At 41.7% G+C, this 14,531-nt stretch overlaps 1 protein-coding gene across 1 annotated transcript in view; it reads left to right on the top strand.

The window, feature by feature from the left end:
- Positions 1–11,916, top strand: part of KDELR2 (KDEL endoplasmic reticulum protein retention receptor 2) — a 17,100-nt gene extending 5,184 nt beyond the window's left edge. Inside the window, exons 2-5 of the mRNA XM_018565997.1 lie at positions 3,939–4,039; positions 7,975–8,133; positions 10,565–10,817; positions 11,713–11,916. Coding sequence (XP_018421499.1) covers positions 3,939–4,039; positions 7,975–8,133; positions 10,565–10,817; positions 11,713–11,747 — 548 coding nt within the window. The 3' untranslated portion in view covers positions 11,748–11,916. The remainder of the gene's footprint in view (positions 1–3,938; positions 4,040–7,974; positions 8,134–10,564; positions 10,818–11,712) is intronic.
- Positions 11,917–14,531: the final 2,615 nt, after the last annotated feature.

Below are 14,531 nucleotides of genomic sequence, written 5' to 3'. Positions count from 1 at the left end.
TATATATATATCAGGGATTTCCTTGACAGACATTTCTCTATTTTATTTTCAGTATAAAGCTCTCATACCTTACAAATAGACTATTAGGAAACGTATTGCAACACATGCCCTCTTTCAAATGTGATAGATCTTTTGTTTTAATAACTGCCTGCCTATATTTTAAAGCTATTATTAAACCAAGTTGAGAGTAGGCTCTCTAAAGCACAGATTATGTCGGCTCTGACAATATGCAGCAATGCATATTTGCCTCCTCCAGTGATGGCAGGTCCAGGCTACTTGTAGCTGCTTCATAGCATCGCCAATTCATCTGGCTCTTGTGTTGCTCTTCTTTGGCCTTTGGGTGGGCAAAGATTCCTGTGCTCATGGCTCCTTTTTTGACGTCTTACAGATTGTGGGAATGAGCTGCGAGTGAACATTGCACTGGACGTGCATTGGGCATTGTACACATAAAGCTGACCATACACCTATAGACAGGCCCCTGAATTCAATCTTAATTTTCTAACCTCTATTAAGCTGGCCATACACCTGCAGATTTTCTATGGTCGGATGGAGGAATCTCCCGCTGGGCCAAGCTTCAGTGTCTTGCTAGTCGACCCCGCTGGCTGTCAAAATACCTGAACAATCTGATTGGATGCAGGCATTGTTCAGGTGTTTTGTGAGCCAGCGGGACAGACTAGCAAGATACTGAAGCTTGGCCCAGTGGGAGATTCCTTTATCCACACAGTTTAGTGTAGATGGAGGAATCTGTTGCACTTTTCCCATCTGACCATAGAAAATCTGCAGATAATCTATAGGTGTATGGCCAGCTCAATACAGGGGTGGAAAATTAAGGTCAAATTTAGGGGCCTGTCAATCCAATTCAGGAGCCAGTCAGATTTCTTTTAGGAGCCATCTGGCTGGACGGGGGCCTTCCGCCATTGCTGGACGGGATGGGGATTTTCTGTAATCTTATATACAGGTGAAACTCGAATAATTAGAATATCGTGCAAAAGTTCCTTTATTTCACTAATGCAACTTAAAAGGTGAAACTAATATATGAGATAGACTCATTACATGCAAAGCAAGATAATTCAAGCCGTGATTTGTCATAATTGTGATGATTATGGCTTACAGCTCATGAAAACCCCCAAATCCACAATCTCAGAAAATGAGAATATTGTGAAAAGGTGCAATATTCTAGGCTCAGTGTCCCACTCTAATCAGCTAATTAAGCCATAACACCTGCAAAGGGTTCCTGAACCTTTAAATGGTCTCTCAGTCTGGTTCAGTAGGAATCACAATCATGGGAAAGACTGCTGACCTGACAGTTGTGCAGAAAACCATCATTGACACCGTCCATAAAATTAACTTTTGCACGATATTCTAATAGAGTTTCACCTGTAGGTTACCTTTTGTTAGCCAATGTGTCACCAACACAATGAGCACTCTTCAAAAGAACTGGGAGTTCAGACGGAGACCCTTCCAGGGACAAACTTCCAGAGGTGTTCTGCCAGATGTCTATACTATCCAGGCCAAATGTCCTCTCGGTGCTCTCCTGAGACCTGCCATGAGTAACAACCCTACTGCACTTCCAGCCCCCACAAGGCCATTTTCCAGCTATGTACTTTGCTTCTATTGCCCTAAACACCAGAACCCTGGCGGTTAGCTGGCTACCTGAGAAGCCTTTCTAATGAGAGCTGCACAGGCCTTACTACCCCAATCTGGCCATTTCTCTCTGGCCTTTGTTCCTCTCTTCTGTGTTTTTTTTCCGTTCTTGCTTCTCTAGTAAGCTACGCTTTTGGGCTCACTAACAGTGGAAGCAACCAATCACTTTTGGTTAAGTTTTTTGTTTAGCCAATCCTAACTGAGAGAGGCTGCTTTTTAGAGCCCGCCTCCCCACTGGCAATGGCTCTCAATGACCTTGTTGCCAGAGTTTGCAGTTTCCCTGGCAACTGGGATTTGTCCAAGCCTGTGATAAATTCTGGGATAACTGATAAGCCCGTCATATGAGAAGAAAATGTTGAAATGTGCCTTATTGCCATGTAATAACTGTGCAGATATGCTGCCTTAGGGTCACCTGTGAGATACAAGAAATCTGTCAGCTGTTTAATTGTCCAACCTACCTGGGACAAATACCCATTATACATTTCATAAATACATTCTATAGCTATAAAAGCTGTAGTCCTTTTTTAAGTAAAGAGCAGTGAAATACTATCTACATTTTTTTTATATTTTGTTACAGTGGAACAAAAAATTTAAAATATCAGGCTTCTGACAATGCCATAGTCATTGATTGACTGGCCTCACAGACCAGTAATGGCTGTCTTGATTTGTATTAATGGAGTTTATTAAGTGGTATTGTGATTTGCAGTTTGGCCTGCTAAAGTTATGGCCAACTCCATAAGTTAAAATATTGGAGATGATGGTTTAAAACCGAGATTGGCTTTACAAATATCAATACTGTAGTCATTGGATCAACAAGCTGAAGGACCGAATCATGCAAGGCTTAAAGCAAGCCAGTGCTTTGCCCATGCAGGCCAAACAGGTTTGATTTAATGTCTATTTACCAAGCGGCATATATGGTTTCTACCACTTTGTGCTGTTGGAGTGAGTGAAGATGGTACCCAGTACTTTGGGTATGCAGGATCATGTGATTTGTTCCTCTCATGGGAGAGAACTGGTGTTTGAGGATTGGCCCAGCACTGTTGTATTGGAGAGATTTTGACCGGTGTAAGCCCTAATTTTAAAGCTCACACAGGTCTTCCTTTCGTCACTCCCAGCAGCTGCTGTGAACATAAGTCTCTTGGTTTGCGTTAAGTGGGCAAAGTGCATGTTGGGTGTTATCACTGGGTTGGTGTTGATCGAAGCTAACATTTAGTTATTTTTAAATCTTCATCTCAATTTGCATGCTTTAATTGCTATGTCCTTTTCTGTGACTCTCAGTGCTGTGAAGTAGCAAACATCCATAAAAGAAGCAGAAAGATGCAGAAAATCCTTTTTCTTTTTTTTTTTTTCCTTTTTAATGTTTGCTTTTGCTATTTTTTTTATGATAATCAGTGCGTGACGCACACTTGTTCTGCTGAATGTTACTGCTCTTTGTACTTGGGTCAAAATAAAATGTGAGTTTGATTTGACTTAATATCCGCCTTAACCATCTCCCTGTGGAAAAAAAAAATGATGGCATCTTCTTGCAGGTTTATTTTTCTTCTGAAGCTCTGGAAGCCTGAATCCTAGAGTGCTTTATTGTACAGACTTTGAGTGGTGAAAGTCTATGGCTGTTTTTTTTTTTTATAGCTCTGTGTTGGCTTGACTGGCCACCCAGCAAATTTAATGGCCAGTGGACCAGCTGGGAACCTGTCTTGCCATTACGAAAGAGAGCTGAATGTATACAGGGGACAGGTGGGCATTCAAGTGAACCTGTTGCTTTGTGCTCCATGGACAATGCACATGTTGAATACTTCCCAAGGCCAGCTTTGCACTGCAGAGCGACCCTATGTTTTCTTTTTTTCTGGGTACTTTAGAGAAAACCTAAGCCTACATGCATGTACCTCCAAGGTCTATCTTGAGTCACTCCAGCCATTTTTTTTTTTAAGATGGCATAGGAGAGGGTGAGACTTTGGCAAGGTTTTTGGTGCCCCATTTGAGGTGATTTATTTTGTATTTTCCACTTCCTGTCCTGTTGGTAACATGACTAAAAAACTTCGACAGTGCCTGACAAAACCTGTTATACATCGAATTCTTCCTATAAAATGAAAGAATTAGGATTGTATTGGTAGCCCTTCTATATAATTCTTCTGTAAATCAGGTTACAGTTTGGGTTTTCTGTCAGTATTTTGCATTGGGCTCAAATGTCAATGGAATTGAAAAATGTAGATTCCTTTTGCATTAAAAAGGCTATTTGTCCTTCACTGTGCCATTGCCTTTCCTGTTTTTAATTCAGACTTGTTTTGTTTTAATAGGTATTTCTGGAAAGAGTCAGCTTCTGTTTGCACTGGTGTTTACCACACGATACCTGGATCTCTTCACAGCGTTCATTTCATTCTACAACACTGCTATGAAGGTAAGATGCTTACCTATAAAGGTGATTAGCAGGGGTGTGGAAATGTTTTCCAAAATCTACTTGTCCAAGGACTAAAGCTGGGGCACAATCTACTTGTCCCTTTATGACAATCTTATTGTCCTGAAACAAAAAATTATTTTAACCAAAACCATATTTAAAGTGACATTAAACCCTCAGATTTTTTAACATAAAACAATAGTGAAATGTGTGCCTTACTGTAATCCATGGTAGTTTCCCTTCTCTTTGCGGCTCTTCCTTTTTTAAATCTGTATCTCTTCTCATGCTCTGCAGAACTTCTGTTTTGCAGCAGACTGCCTTGTCTCTGAAATGGATACATGGTGTCTGTGTAGGTTCACAACCTGAGCCAGCACTACAGGAAGAGGCACTCAGCTGCAAAGGGAAGTTCTCCCCCACCATAAGAAGAGATAAGGATTTAAAAGGAAGAGCAGCAAAGAGAAGGGAAACAACCATGGATTACAGTAAGGCACACATTACAGTATTGGTTTATGTTAAAAAATCTGAGGGTTTAATGTCACTTTAACTGTGTTAAGTGCTTGTCATTGGTCAGCATGGTCAGGTGACCACGCTGACCAATGAATGCTTGCAATTTGCAAGCAAAATTCAAAATACATAGTGCAGGGCTGCAGTACAGGGTACAGAAATTACCCCCGTACTGGTGGAGGGGAAGGACCGTTCGCCAAAAGGCAAGTATGAAAACCACAGCGGGGAGGTAGGGCAGGGAACAAGCAGGCTGCTACACGTGATCTGGGCGGTTGTACAGACGTCCAGATCATTGGTACAAAACAAGCGGCGGCTCTTTTAGGCCTGCTTGCCTGGCAGCAGTCCAGCAACCTGTCCAAGACGTGGAACTTCATGCCTTCATAGCACACCACTGTGATTTAGGCTTGGGACTGGTATTAAAGGAAGTGTGTGCTGGGATTAATATGGAAGCTGCAGTTGCTGACCTACTTCTGAAAATGCAATTGCCTGTCTGCTTCTGGCTTCAATACTTTTACTCACCCAGAACAAATAGGATAGTATTGCAGCCCTAGAAATCGTTTTATTTTAGAAAAAAAAAGTGTGTAGGTTTTCTTTAAACTACTTGCACTATGCTGTAGCTGCATGACCCAGTATGTAGGTTCAGATGTCCAGATATTTAGAAAATGACTACAAGGGTGCAAATAGTCAACATACTGCTTAGAGGACTGTTTCGCTGTCCAGCTGTTTTCAGGATTTTGTCTGACTTATCAGCTATGTAGGTTTAGTGGGTTCCTTTTCAGAATGCTCCTACAGGGTAAAATAACTCAGAGTAGTGATGGGCACCCTGCAAATGGTGTTTTAATAAGCCAAGTACCTACACATGATTCCCTTTGTTGGCAAATTCAGACTATTTCTGGAATAAAGGGTAGGAGGAGTCAGGACCACTATTTAGTGCCGGAGCAGACATGGTCGATCCAGGTCCTGGGACAGGATGATTTCAATGGGGTACATCAGTGCGAAAAATCGCAGAAAAAAGGTACTCGTACCTTTTTTCTGCGACCCGCCGTACTGCTGTTTTAGCCACGATCATGTTCGGTTGCACGGACGAAATCGCAGCGGGAAACCGTGCGATCTGCCTGGCGTGACACGGGTGGCATGACAAAATAATGGCACTGCCAGCGCGATCGTCAGTGGTGGGCCACTCCGTACCAGCACAGCGTCGTGAACGATTGCCTCGCGGATCGCCCAGGTGTGACCCTGGCCTAGAGGTTTAGGATTCAATCCATCTCCTCATGCAGTATGGGTATGTAAAATTTAAGCAGGTAAGGGCCCTCCAGCTATTGGAACTGCTGATATTTGGACAAACTGTGTAATGGAGCAAACCATCCCTCTGCTTGCATGGGGAAAAAAAAGAAAACGCTGTGATGCATATCGTAGGGTAAAGAACAGATCGTAGCACTTTTAATGAAGGGAAGATGTCTTCCCACATTTCACTCCTAATGTCTGCCTGTGTACAGATTATGGACATTCTTATATATTGTAAGGAATTGCAGTGACATTATCCTGAGGAAATGCATTTTATATCTGAATAATTTGATCATAGGTGGAAAAGCATAGTATAAAATACTTTTCCTCAAGAACAGATTACATGCTGTTGTCAATATCGCTATGAGCTGCTCCATGGCATAACAAAGCATATATTATGATCTTAGTCATAGGCTCTCCTTTCCCTGTGTCCGTTTTAGCCTCTGCACCCGAATATGATGCATTGTAGACAGGATAAATGATCCCTGCATCAAAACTCTGCAGGGTTATCTGGAATGTTGCAGTCATTACTCATCTGCTTTCAATAACTACTCCAGAAACTCTTATGAGGCAGAATAGTAATAAGGCGGTTTGCTTTATTCCAGTTACTTTAATTTTGTTTAGACATTTATTGTATTTTCTTCTGGATAGACGCATTGTTTTCCGATAATGAAACTGAAATGCTTGTTTGGGGACTCCTGGTATGGCAACGCCAAGGCCACTTTCCCATAATGCTCCTGTTCTACAGGCAATAGTTGCCATTCTGCAAGCTCATCAATGGTGTTCATGCATTTGCAATATCTCGGCTGCAATGTTTCCTTCACTGGCATTATATCCAAATGGTTTCATTGAGCAGTTTGGGCATTCTTAATGAGTTTGAAAGAGGTGCATAGATCTAGTAACTATATAAAGCTGTATAAATTAAAAGGGGATGGCTGTCTAATGTCTGGTTCACACCTAGGCGTCACCGTTTTTGTGCGTTTGTGCTCATTTTTATGTGCGTTTTAAGATGCATACTTGAAGACGTGCATTTGGACTGGCAGCTCGTAAAACATTACCGGAAATGGATAATCGCGTGTTTAAATGCGCAAAAACGCTCACGAAAATGTGCACCATGCTTCTGCCTCTTTGGGCATTTTCTATTGAAGTCTATGGGGCAAAAATTTGCTTTTAACTGCCCAAAGAAGCTCGTGTACCTTTTTTCTGCGTTTTGGCTTGTTCCTGTTGGCATTTGTCTGCTCAGGTGTGAACCAGGGCCATTGAAAATCATGGGATTTCTTGTGTTGGGCATTTAACCGCGCTTTTTGAACTGCCCAAAAACTCCTAGGTGTGAACCAGGCTTAAATGGTGGTATTTTTGGTGATGTAATGTTCCTGGTTTAGTCCTGTATGCCTCCATACGGTTTCAGTTACCATAATGGCACTAGTAGATTAGCCTGTGGAAGATTTAGGTGTGTCCTTCAGCATTTCTGAACAATAGTTACACATGATTTCACAAAATTTAATGCAAGGCTATGTTTAAAAGCAGGCCGGAGTTGGGCTTTAATTTTGCAACACTTGAGTGGAACGGAAAACAAGTTATCATTGGAGGTAAACTGGCCATAGCTAAGCAGCTTTATAATCTGTTGCCAGCATCTGTGTATTTTGTATGATAACAGAACTTGCATATATATTTTATAATCAACTTGTATTAAAATCCTGCTAAAACAAGATGACCAGATGATGCACAGGTCACTAAGGATCATAATGCACATGGCACCATTTATTTGTACTTGGCAGAAATGTTACAAAAGAAAGAAACATTTTTGGATGTGGCAGCAAAGGAATACATGCTTTTTAAATGCAGACGCTCAGATGTCACTCATAGCATTCCATTTCAAGATGTGCCCTCCAGGTGACGAGCAGTGAAAGCTGAAGCAGCAGTTTAGTGAAGTGTTTGTGTAAAGCTAAGGAATTCAGAAACCTAGACAAACCATTGAGCAAACATTAGGTAGAGTGGAGGAACCCATCCGCGGCTGGCTCCTCAATTTGACCCAGTAAAACGATATTGCCGATAACTTCTCATTAACAGTTGTCCACGCTAAAGGTGAATTTTGCTCCAGAACTTTTCCTTTTACGTGTGGGTCTTACATTTTGCTTTTTGTTTTCCAGGTGATCTATGTTGCTTGCGCATATGCAACAGTTTATCTCATATACATGAAGTTCAAGGCTACCTACGACGGAAATCATGACACATTCAGAGTGGAATTTCTCATTGTTCCTGTTGGTGGATTGTCCGTCCTTGTCAATCATGACTTCTCTCTCCTTGAGGTACTGTCTGTTGTATGCTATTAGTAATATTTTATGTTCTAACAATGTGGGCACATCATTCTTTTTTTTGTGTGAGACCCAGTTATGTCCCCATTGGGTGCTTCCAGCTTGCCGTTTATGACACATAAAGTGAAATCTGCATATCGGTAACAGTGCTGTTGAGACAGCTAAAGGCGGCCATATGCTGTTAGAATCTTGTTCAAACATTTGGTCAAAATATTTCTTCGGAGCATTCGATCTTGCCATCATTGAGTCAACTAATTTTAATCATAACCCCTTTAAAAATATCTTCCAATCCTGCTACTTGTTACGAATTTTCCTTGAGCGAAAATCACATTCATAGAAATTCTTTTTTTCAGGTAAGAAATTAGAAAATGTTTCTGTATCCCAAGTCGTATAGTTGTTCAGCCACTTTTCTTTCTGATGTTCCCTCTAAATCTGTTTCCACAAATGGCTATCCTTGTTAAACTGCAACCATAGCCCCACATAATAAAATATACTATATGGTTGCTCTCTCTGGCAGCTGCTGGAGCAGGATGGCACTGGTTGAACGATGAAGCACAGCTACATGGCTATAGAAGGGGCTGTTTTTGAGATAGCATTGGTTTGGAAATGGCTGCAGGCTGGTCTGTTTGCACTGAGAGGTCCCTGTTGATGCAAATAAACTGAACATACTTTCTGTAGCCATGCAACCAAGTCCGATTGCCCCTAGTTATATTCTGTGAAGGTGCCCATACAATGGCCGAAATTCGGGCAGTTTTTACTAGAGCTGCAGCTAACTATTTTCAAAATCGATTAGTTAGCCGATTATTAAGTTCGATTAATCGGTTAATCAGATAAAAAATAAAATACATTTTAAAGAATGGCTCCAGTGATGGGACTTCTAGTTTGTATTGAGATTGCAGTCCATTACAGGAGCAAGCTTGGAGCGGGGGTTCTCCCCGCGTCCCCGTGCCGATCGTGGATTTGGACGGGCGGGGAGGGGGAGCGTGGATGCGGGCAGGTCTGGCAGCGGCGAGCGTGAGGTGGGGGAGGAGGTGTGGCAAGCAGCGTGTGTTAAGCCGTGAACAGGGCCAACCAATCAGGAGCCGATTAATCGATTATTGAAAAAGTTGACAACTTTTTCAATCGATTATGTCGATTAGTTGTTGCAGCCCTAGTTTTTACTGTACCGGTGGCCGAAATTTGCACAGTGTGGGGGGCTGTGGGCTCCCTTTCAGCCGGCATTCCTTGATCAGCTGATCGAAGGAGCCTGCTGGAAAATCTTCGTTCCATCAGAGCCGGCAGCCTATGAGCTGCCGGCTCTGATCGGTTATTCTGACAGGTGGTGGCGGGATGTAAACAGCGGGATTCCTCGATCGACGCGCTGTTTGTTGATGGAGGAATCGTGCCAATTTTTTTGGGTTCAGCCCGCAGGTTTAAAGAAAAAAGACAGGTCTATGGCCAGCCTTAGGGTGGCTGTGGCTGCATGGGAGTGATAGTAGTTGTGGGGAAGAGTGGCTTAACAGTTCACATATCGTGACTTGCAAAAAATGTTATACAGAGCCCATCGAGTGCTACATAGGATCTACAGTACACTATGAAAATGGCAAAAAAAAAAGTCAACCCATGCCATTTAAAAAGATTTTATCTGGCAGATTTCCAGTTTAGATTAAAAGTTTAAGGTGGCTGTTATGAGGCAATTCCCATCCTTCCCCTTTCACTTTGTCACTTCTCAGTGCCCTGTGTTTTAGTCCATCTTTGAGACTGAAGTTTAAGGTCTCCCTGCAGCTAATGTTTTCTCATTACTAACTTGCCATGCCCCTATCTGCACTGTCTCTCTAAGTGGGGGGCACCAGTCTTGGCAAAAGCAGGTCTTTACTTCATGTCACAGCCTCCAGCAAGGAGAACCATATGGTAATGACATCACATCACCAAATCTCAGTCCAAATTTCCTCAGACTAAACTTTAGGTGATTATACCCATTTTTGTGCTATTTATAGACAGAGCACTACAGGGCACCCTTCTTGTAGCTGTTAGAATAGTAGCCACTTCAGGAATACTGCCATCTTGTAAACTTGTATCACTAGTTCAGATTTGGTCAGAAATGAAATGTTATTTGCTGAAATTGAGCTTTTTAATCCGAAATGTAATCGTAAATAGCTTTTAATATGCTCTGAAAATGTGACTGCTTCAGTTGTAAGATAAAGATCTTGTGGAGAGTTTGTGTTCCTGTGTAGTCAGTCTGTACAATACGATCAACTGGCACTTTTTCAACCACCCTTAGCTTATAACCGCTAATGGGGGAGTAAAACAAAAGGTTCCACAGCAAATTGTAAGATATCAATGGTTGTAAATGTTTTGGTACAGTACATATTTATGTATAAGTGTTTTTGGTTCTTATTTCTATTTTCCTTGATCTTTCTAAAGATGTCACTGTCTTGCTCTTTAGATCCTATGGACCTTCTCCATCTACTTGGAGTCTGTGGCCATCCTGCCTCAACTCTTCATGATTAGTAAAACAGGTGAAGCGGAGACAATCACTACACATTACTTATTCTTCTTGGGCTTGTACCGTGCCTTGTACCTCTTCAACTGGATTTGGCGCTTCTCATTTGAAGGCTTCTTTGACCTGATTGCCATTGTTGCGGGCGTGGTACAGACCATACTGTACTGTGACTTCTTCTACTTGTATGTTACGAAAGGTGAGTGCACTTTTTTTGTTTGAATGTGAATTTCGGCTTTTGTACAATAGAGATCTGCTTGTTTTGGGCCAGTAGCTTGGGAATGGAAACAAACTCTAGATGTACAGCACTCTTTGCTGATGTGTGAAAGGTGGCTGTGACCATTGACCCACTTCTGAAAATGCTAGTTGCCTAGCTCTCTGGGTTCAGTACATTAGGCTACTGACCTGGCTCAGTCTGGCAACAAGCAAGGTCATGGTGAACTCATGTGTTTAGGTCAGTGACGCAGAAGGCTTTGAAGCCAGAGGAGCAGCATAATGGCCAAGGAGCAAGCATTTTCTAATGCGGTGGTCTGCCAAGTTCATACAAGTATGCACAGCTATAATATAGGACTGAATATTCAGGTCCCTGCATAATCCTAGTTGTGGCTGGTTCTCCTTCCTAAGGACATAGCTTGGGGTGGCTGTAACTTCACCTCAAGCCCTTTGCAGGCTTTTGGAAGAGATGACACCCAATTACAGGAATTGGGGTAATGAATAATAATGAGCTCAAAACCTCCCACCTTTTTCCCCCACAGATCTGTACTTACTGGATTCAGTGGCACAGTTCCACTATTTACATCCAATGCTGCAATGCTCCCTCTGCTGGCTGCACCTGCACATTACAACCCCATCAGCTTTAATGGGGGCAGTCTCTTGGCCAGAAGGAGACTTGCAGTGGTGGATGTCTACAAAAGGCAGCCATTGGATCTTAGCAAGTATAGATCTGCTTCTGAGAAGGAAGGCGAGGGTAGGATTGTTTAGGTCAGGAGAGCGTCTTAAAGTGCACTTATTTAAACCAAAATCTAAAGTTTTTTTGGGTGCTCAATAACAAATTATCCTTTTCTAATTTATCTTATTTTTTTTTCTATTTGCAGTACTAAAGGGGAAGAAGCTGAGTTTGCCAGCATAAGTGCCAAAGACTGGGACCAGCAGCTGTCCTCCACACCGTCTGGACAGAACAATCCTTTTGAGCGAAGGCATAAGATGCGTGAAGCAGAGTCAAATACACTACTTTTATATGCAGAACTGCCTTCTTTGCTGCCGGAGAGGCCCAGAGCAATGTGGCATGACGGCCCCTCCAACAGCAAAATGGCTTCTCAAGATGACTCTGGCCAACCAGCTGATTCGTTTTATGCATCTTGCCTTCCTTGGTTTTTTTATGATGTATAAAGATTTTTTTACATAAAAAGGTATACTGTAATAATAGATCCAGTGCGCAGTTTCAGTTCCGTAGCTGTGAAATTTTGGTGAGTTTACAACTAGGTTCAAATGCAAGTATTTTTCTCTTCCCCCCCCTATCCCCACCCCCCCCGTCCTTAAAGTACTGGTTTTGTTTTTCAAAAGCTGTTTATTTATATTTCTGATTGTTTGATGGTTGTAGTCCGTTTTAAAAACAAAGCAAAAAAAAATTCCAATATCTGAGTCATTCCACTATTAATTTATTCCATTTCTTTTTCTGGTATCAGCACATCTGTCAAGGACTCTTCTTTTCCAGTGCTTTTCCATCCATTTAAGATGCCTTGATGAAATATTTTTTGCAAATAAAGCATATGGATCACAGAGTGTTAATGTCGGCATGTTGCAGTGCTTTCTGGCTACTAATGGATTTGGTTCCTGTTTGGAGGAAATACAAAGTTTTTAGCTTTTTTTTCCCCCTATACATGTCACCAAGTGTATATGTATTAAAACATGTTTTTTGGGCTTTTTTTTTTTTTCTTTACTTTAAGCTGTCCTGATCCTTTTACAATTGTCCAGTGTAAGTGACACAGAAATTGAATGCTAGTGGATAATGGTGCAGGCACTATGTTCTGGATCAGGTTCTGTCTGTGCCCATTGCACCCCTTTTTTCTATTCCAGCAAAAGTGGCTGAAGTGACTTTTTCAAAGGGGGGGTCACCTCTGAATAGTTTCTCAGCACAAAGTAGCCACTCAGGGGTTGTCTGATACTCTTTAGGATCGAACCATGCAGTACGTTCTGTGTTAAAAGGAAATTTAATATGACATATCAGTGGGTTGAAGTAAAAATTGTATATGTTAAGAAACCAAATGAGTAAATTTTCTTTCATTTCTTGTCTCTGCTAAAAGCACTGTTCATTTCATTTCCATTCTTCCTTTACCCCTTCCCCCTGTTAAGAGTTGCCTCTATTGTTTCCCTCCCTTTTTAATAAAAACATTGCAGCAACACATATTTACAAGTTTACATTTCAGGTCCCAGGCTGTTTGTAAGTTTAATCTGGGATTTTTTTGTTAGTCTACACATAGATTTAACGGGTAATTCTATTCTCCCAGGCGATTATGTGGAAGAAGGAATTACCCCCACCCCTCCACGGCTGCCTGTGTAAGACCTGTACACAGCCCTGCACTCAGTACTTTAAATACCACTTGCAAATTGCAAACACTGTCGGGCAGGATTTGGATTTGGTTTAAATCATGATTTCAATTGCTAGTAAAAAGGTTCGATTTAAATCATCATTTTTAAAGAGCAACTGTCATCTCTGTCCCGCAGCGGCTCCTCTGACCCGCTGTTGACTCACCGATGGTCCCATTCACTTTAATGAGTAGCAAAAATGGAGATATTGCAGAATATACAGCCTCATGATACATAGCTAAGCTACATTTCATGCTGAATAAACTAAATTATGAATGTATCTTAAATAGAAAACTATCTTAGATTTTTACTCCAAAAGCATTTTATTAAAATAAATTTTATAAAATCAAAAAATCTGATTTTAAATTTTTTACATCGATTTTTTTTATCCACCCTGCTGTCAGGTGACCATGCTGACCAATGAGTGCTCACTATTTATTGAATGCAGAATTTAAAGTACAGGGCTGCACTGCTGTGTATGGGTCCTACACCAGCAGCCGTAGAAGGGAAGGAGTGTTTGTTGACAGGTAAGAGCAGCAGAGTGGGGGGAGAAGGGGCAGATTGGTAGGGGGGTAATGCCTTTTTCCCCAAATGTACTGGGGAAAGTGGAATTACCCTGTTTAAATGCACCTTTTGGGCATTAAAGCAGCACAGTACTCCCCTCCAGCAATGGGACATAGCAGGCTCCCTTGCACCAACCCCTTCACCCGATCTTCTTCTGGATTTAGGAACTTTGGCCATTTGATTGGCTGTGCTAGGTTGATGCAACTCCTGCACATGTGCAGGAGTTCAGTAATCCTAAAATTGTCAACTGATATTTGCATGCACCCCTCAGTGTACATTGTCAGGAAGATTATGAACAAGTAGCTAACAGTCTTTTTTTATTTCAGAAGACATAGTATGTTTCTTTTGTAGTAAAAAAAAATAACCAGCCTGCTTGTAACGTTTTTAGGAATATGGGGGGGTCCACTTTTCCACATACTTAGCAATCAGTAAAAGAGCTTTTAAAGCAAGCCTTCTAGATGCTTTGTACTATGGAGTAATTTAACCTCCACTATCACAAAAGACTGAAGTTGGTTTAAGTCAGTTTCTAAGGGCTTACAAGCACCTGCAGTGTTTTTACATCAAGTCCTCCAAGATTCTGCTCACTATCAAAAAAATAAAAGGGAAAATAGTTGTGATTTCAGCTCATGCACTGATACTCGCCACTTCTCTGGTACTTTACACACAGCCTCACTGCTGCATGTGCCAGTCCTCCTTCCTGTTTGAATGATTCCCTGTATTCAAACCCCTCCCTATGAGCCCACAAGGTCAAAAGCCTACCCCT

The sequence above is a fragment of the Nanorana parkeri genome, unplaced genomic scaffold, assembly GCF_000935625.1.
Source record: "Nanorana parkeri isolate BGI_ZX_2015 unplaced genomic scaffold, ASM93562v1 scaffold3, whole genome shotgun sequence".
In the NCBI taxonomy this organism is placed as follows: Eukaryota; Metazoa; Chordata; class Amphibia; order Anura; family Dicroglossidae; genus Nanorana; species Nanorana parkeri.
This window is presented reverse-complemented; position numbering and strand designations above follow the sequence as displayed.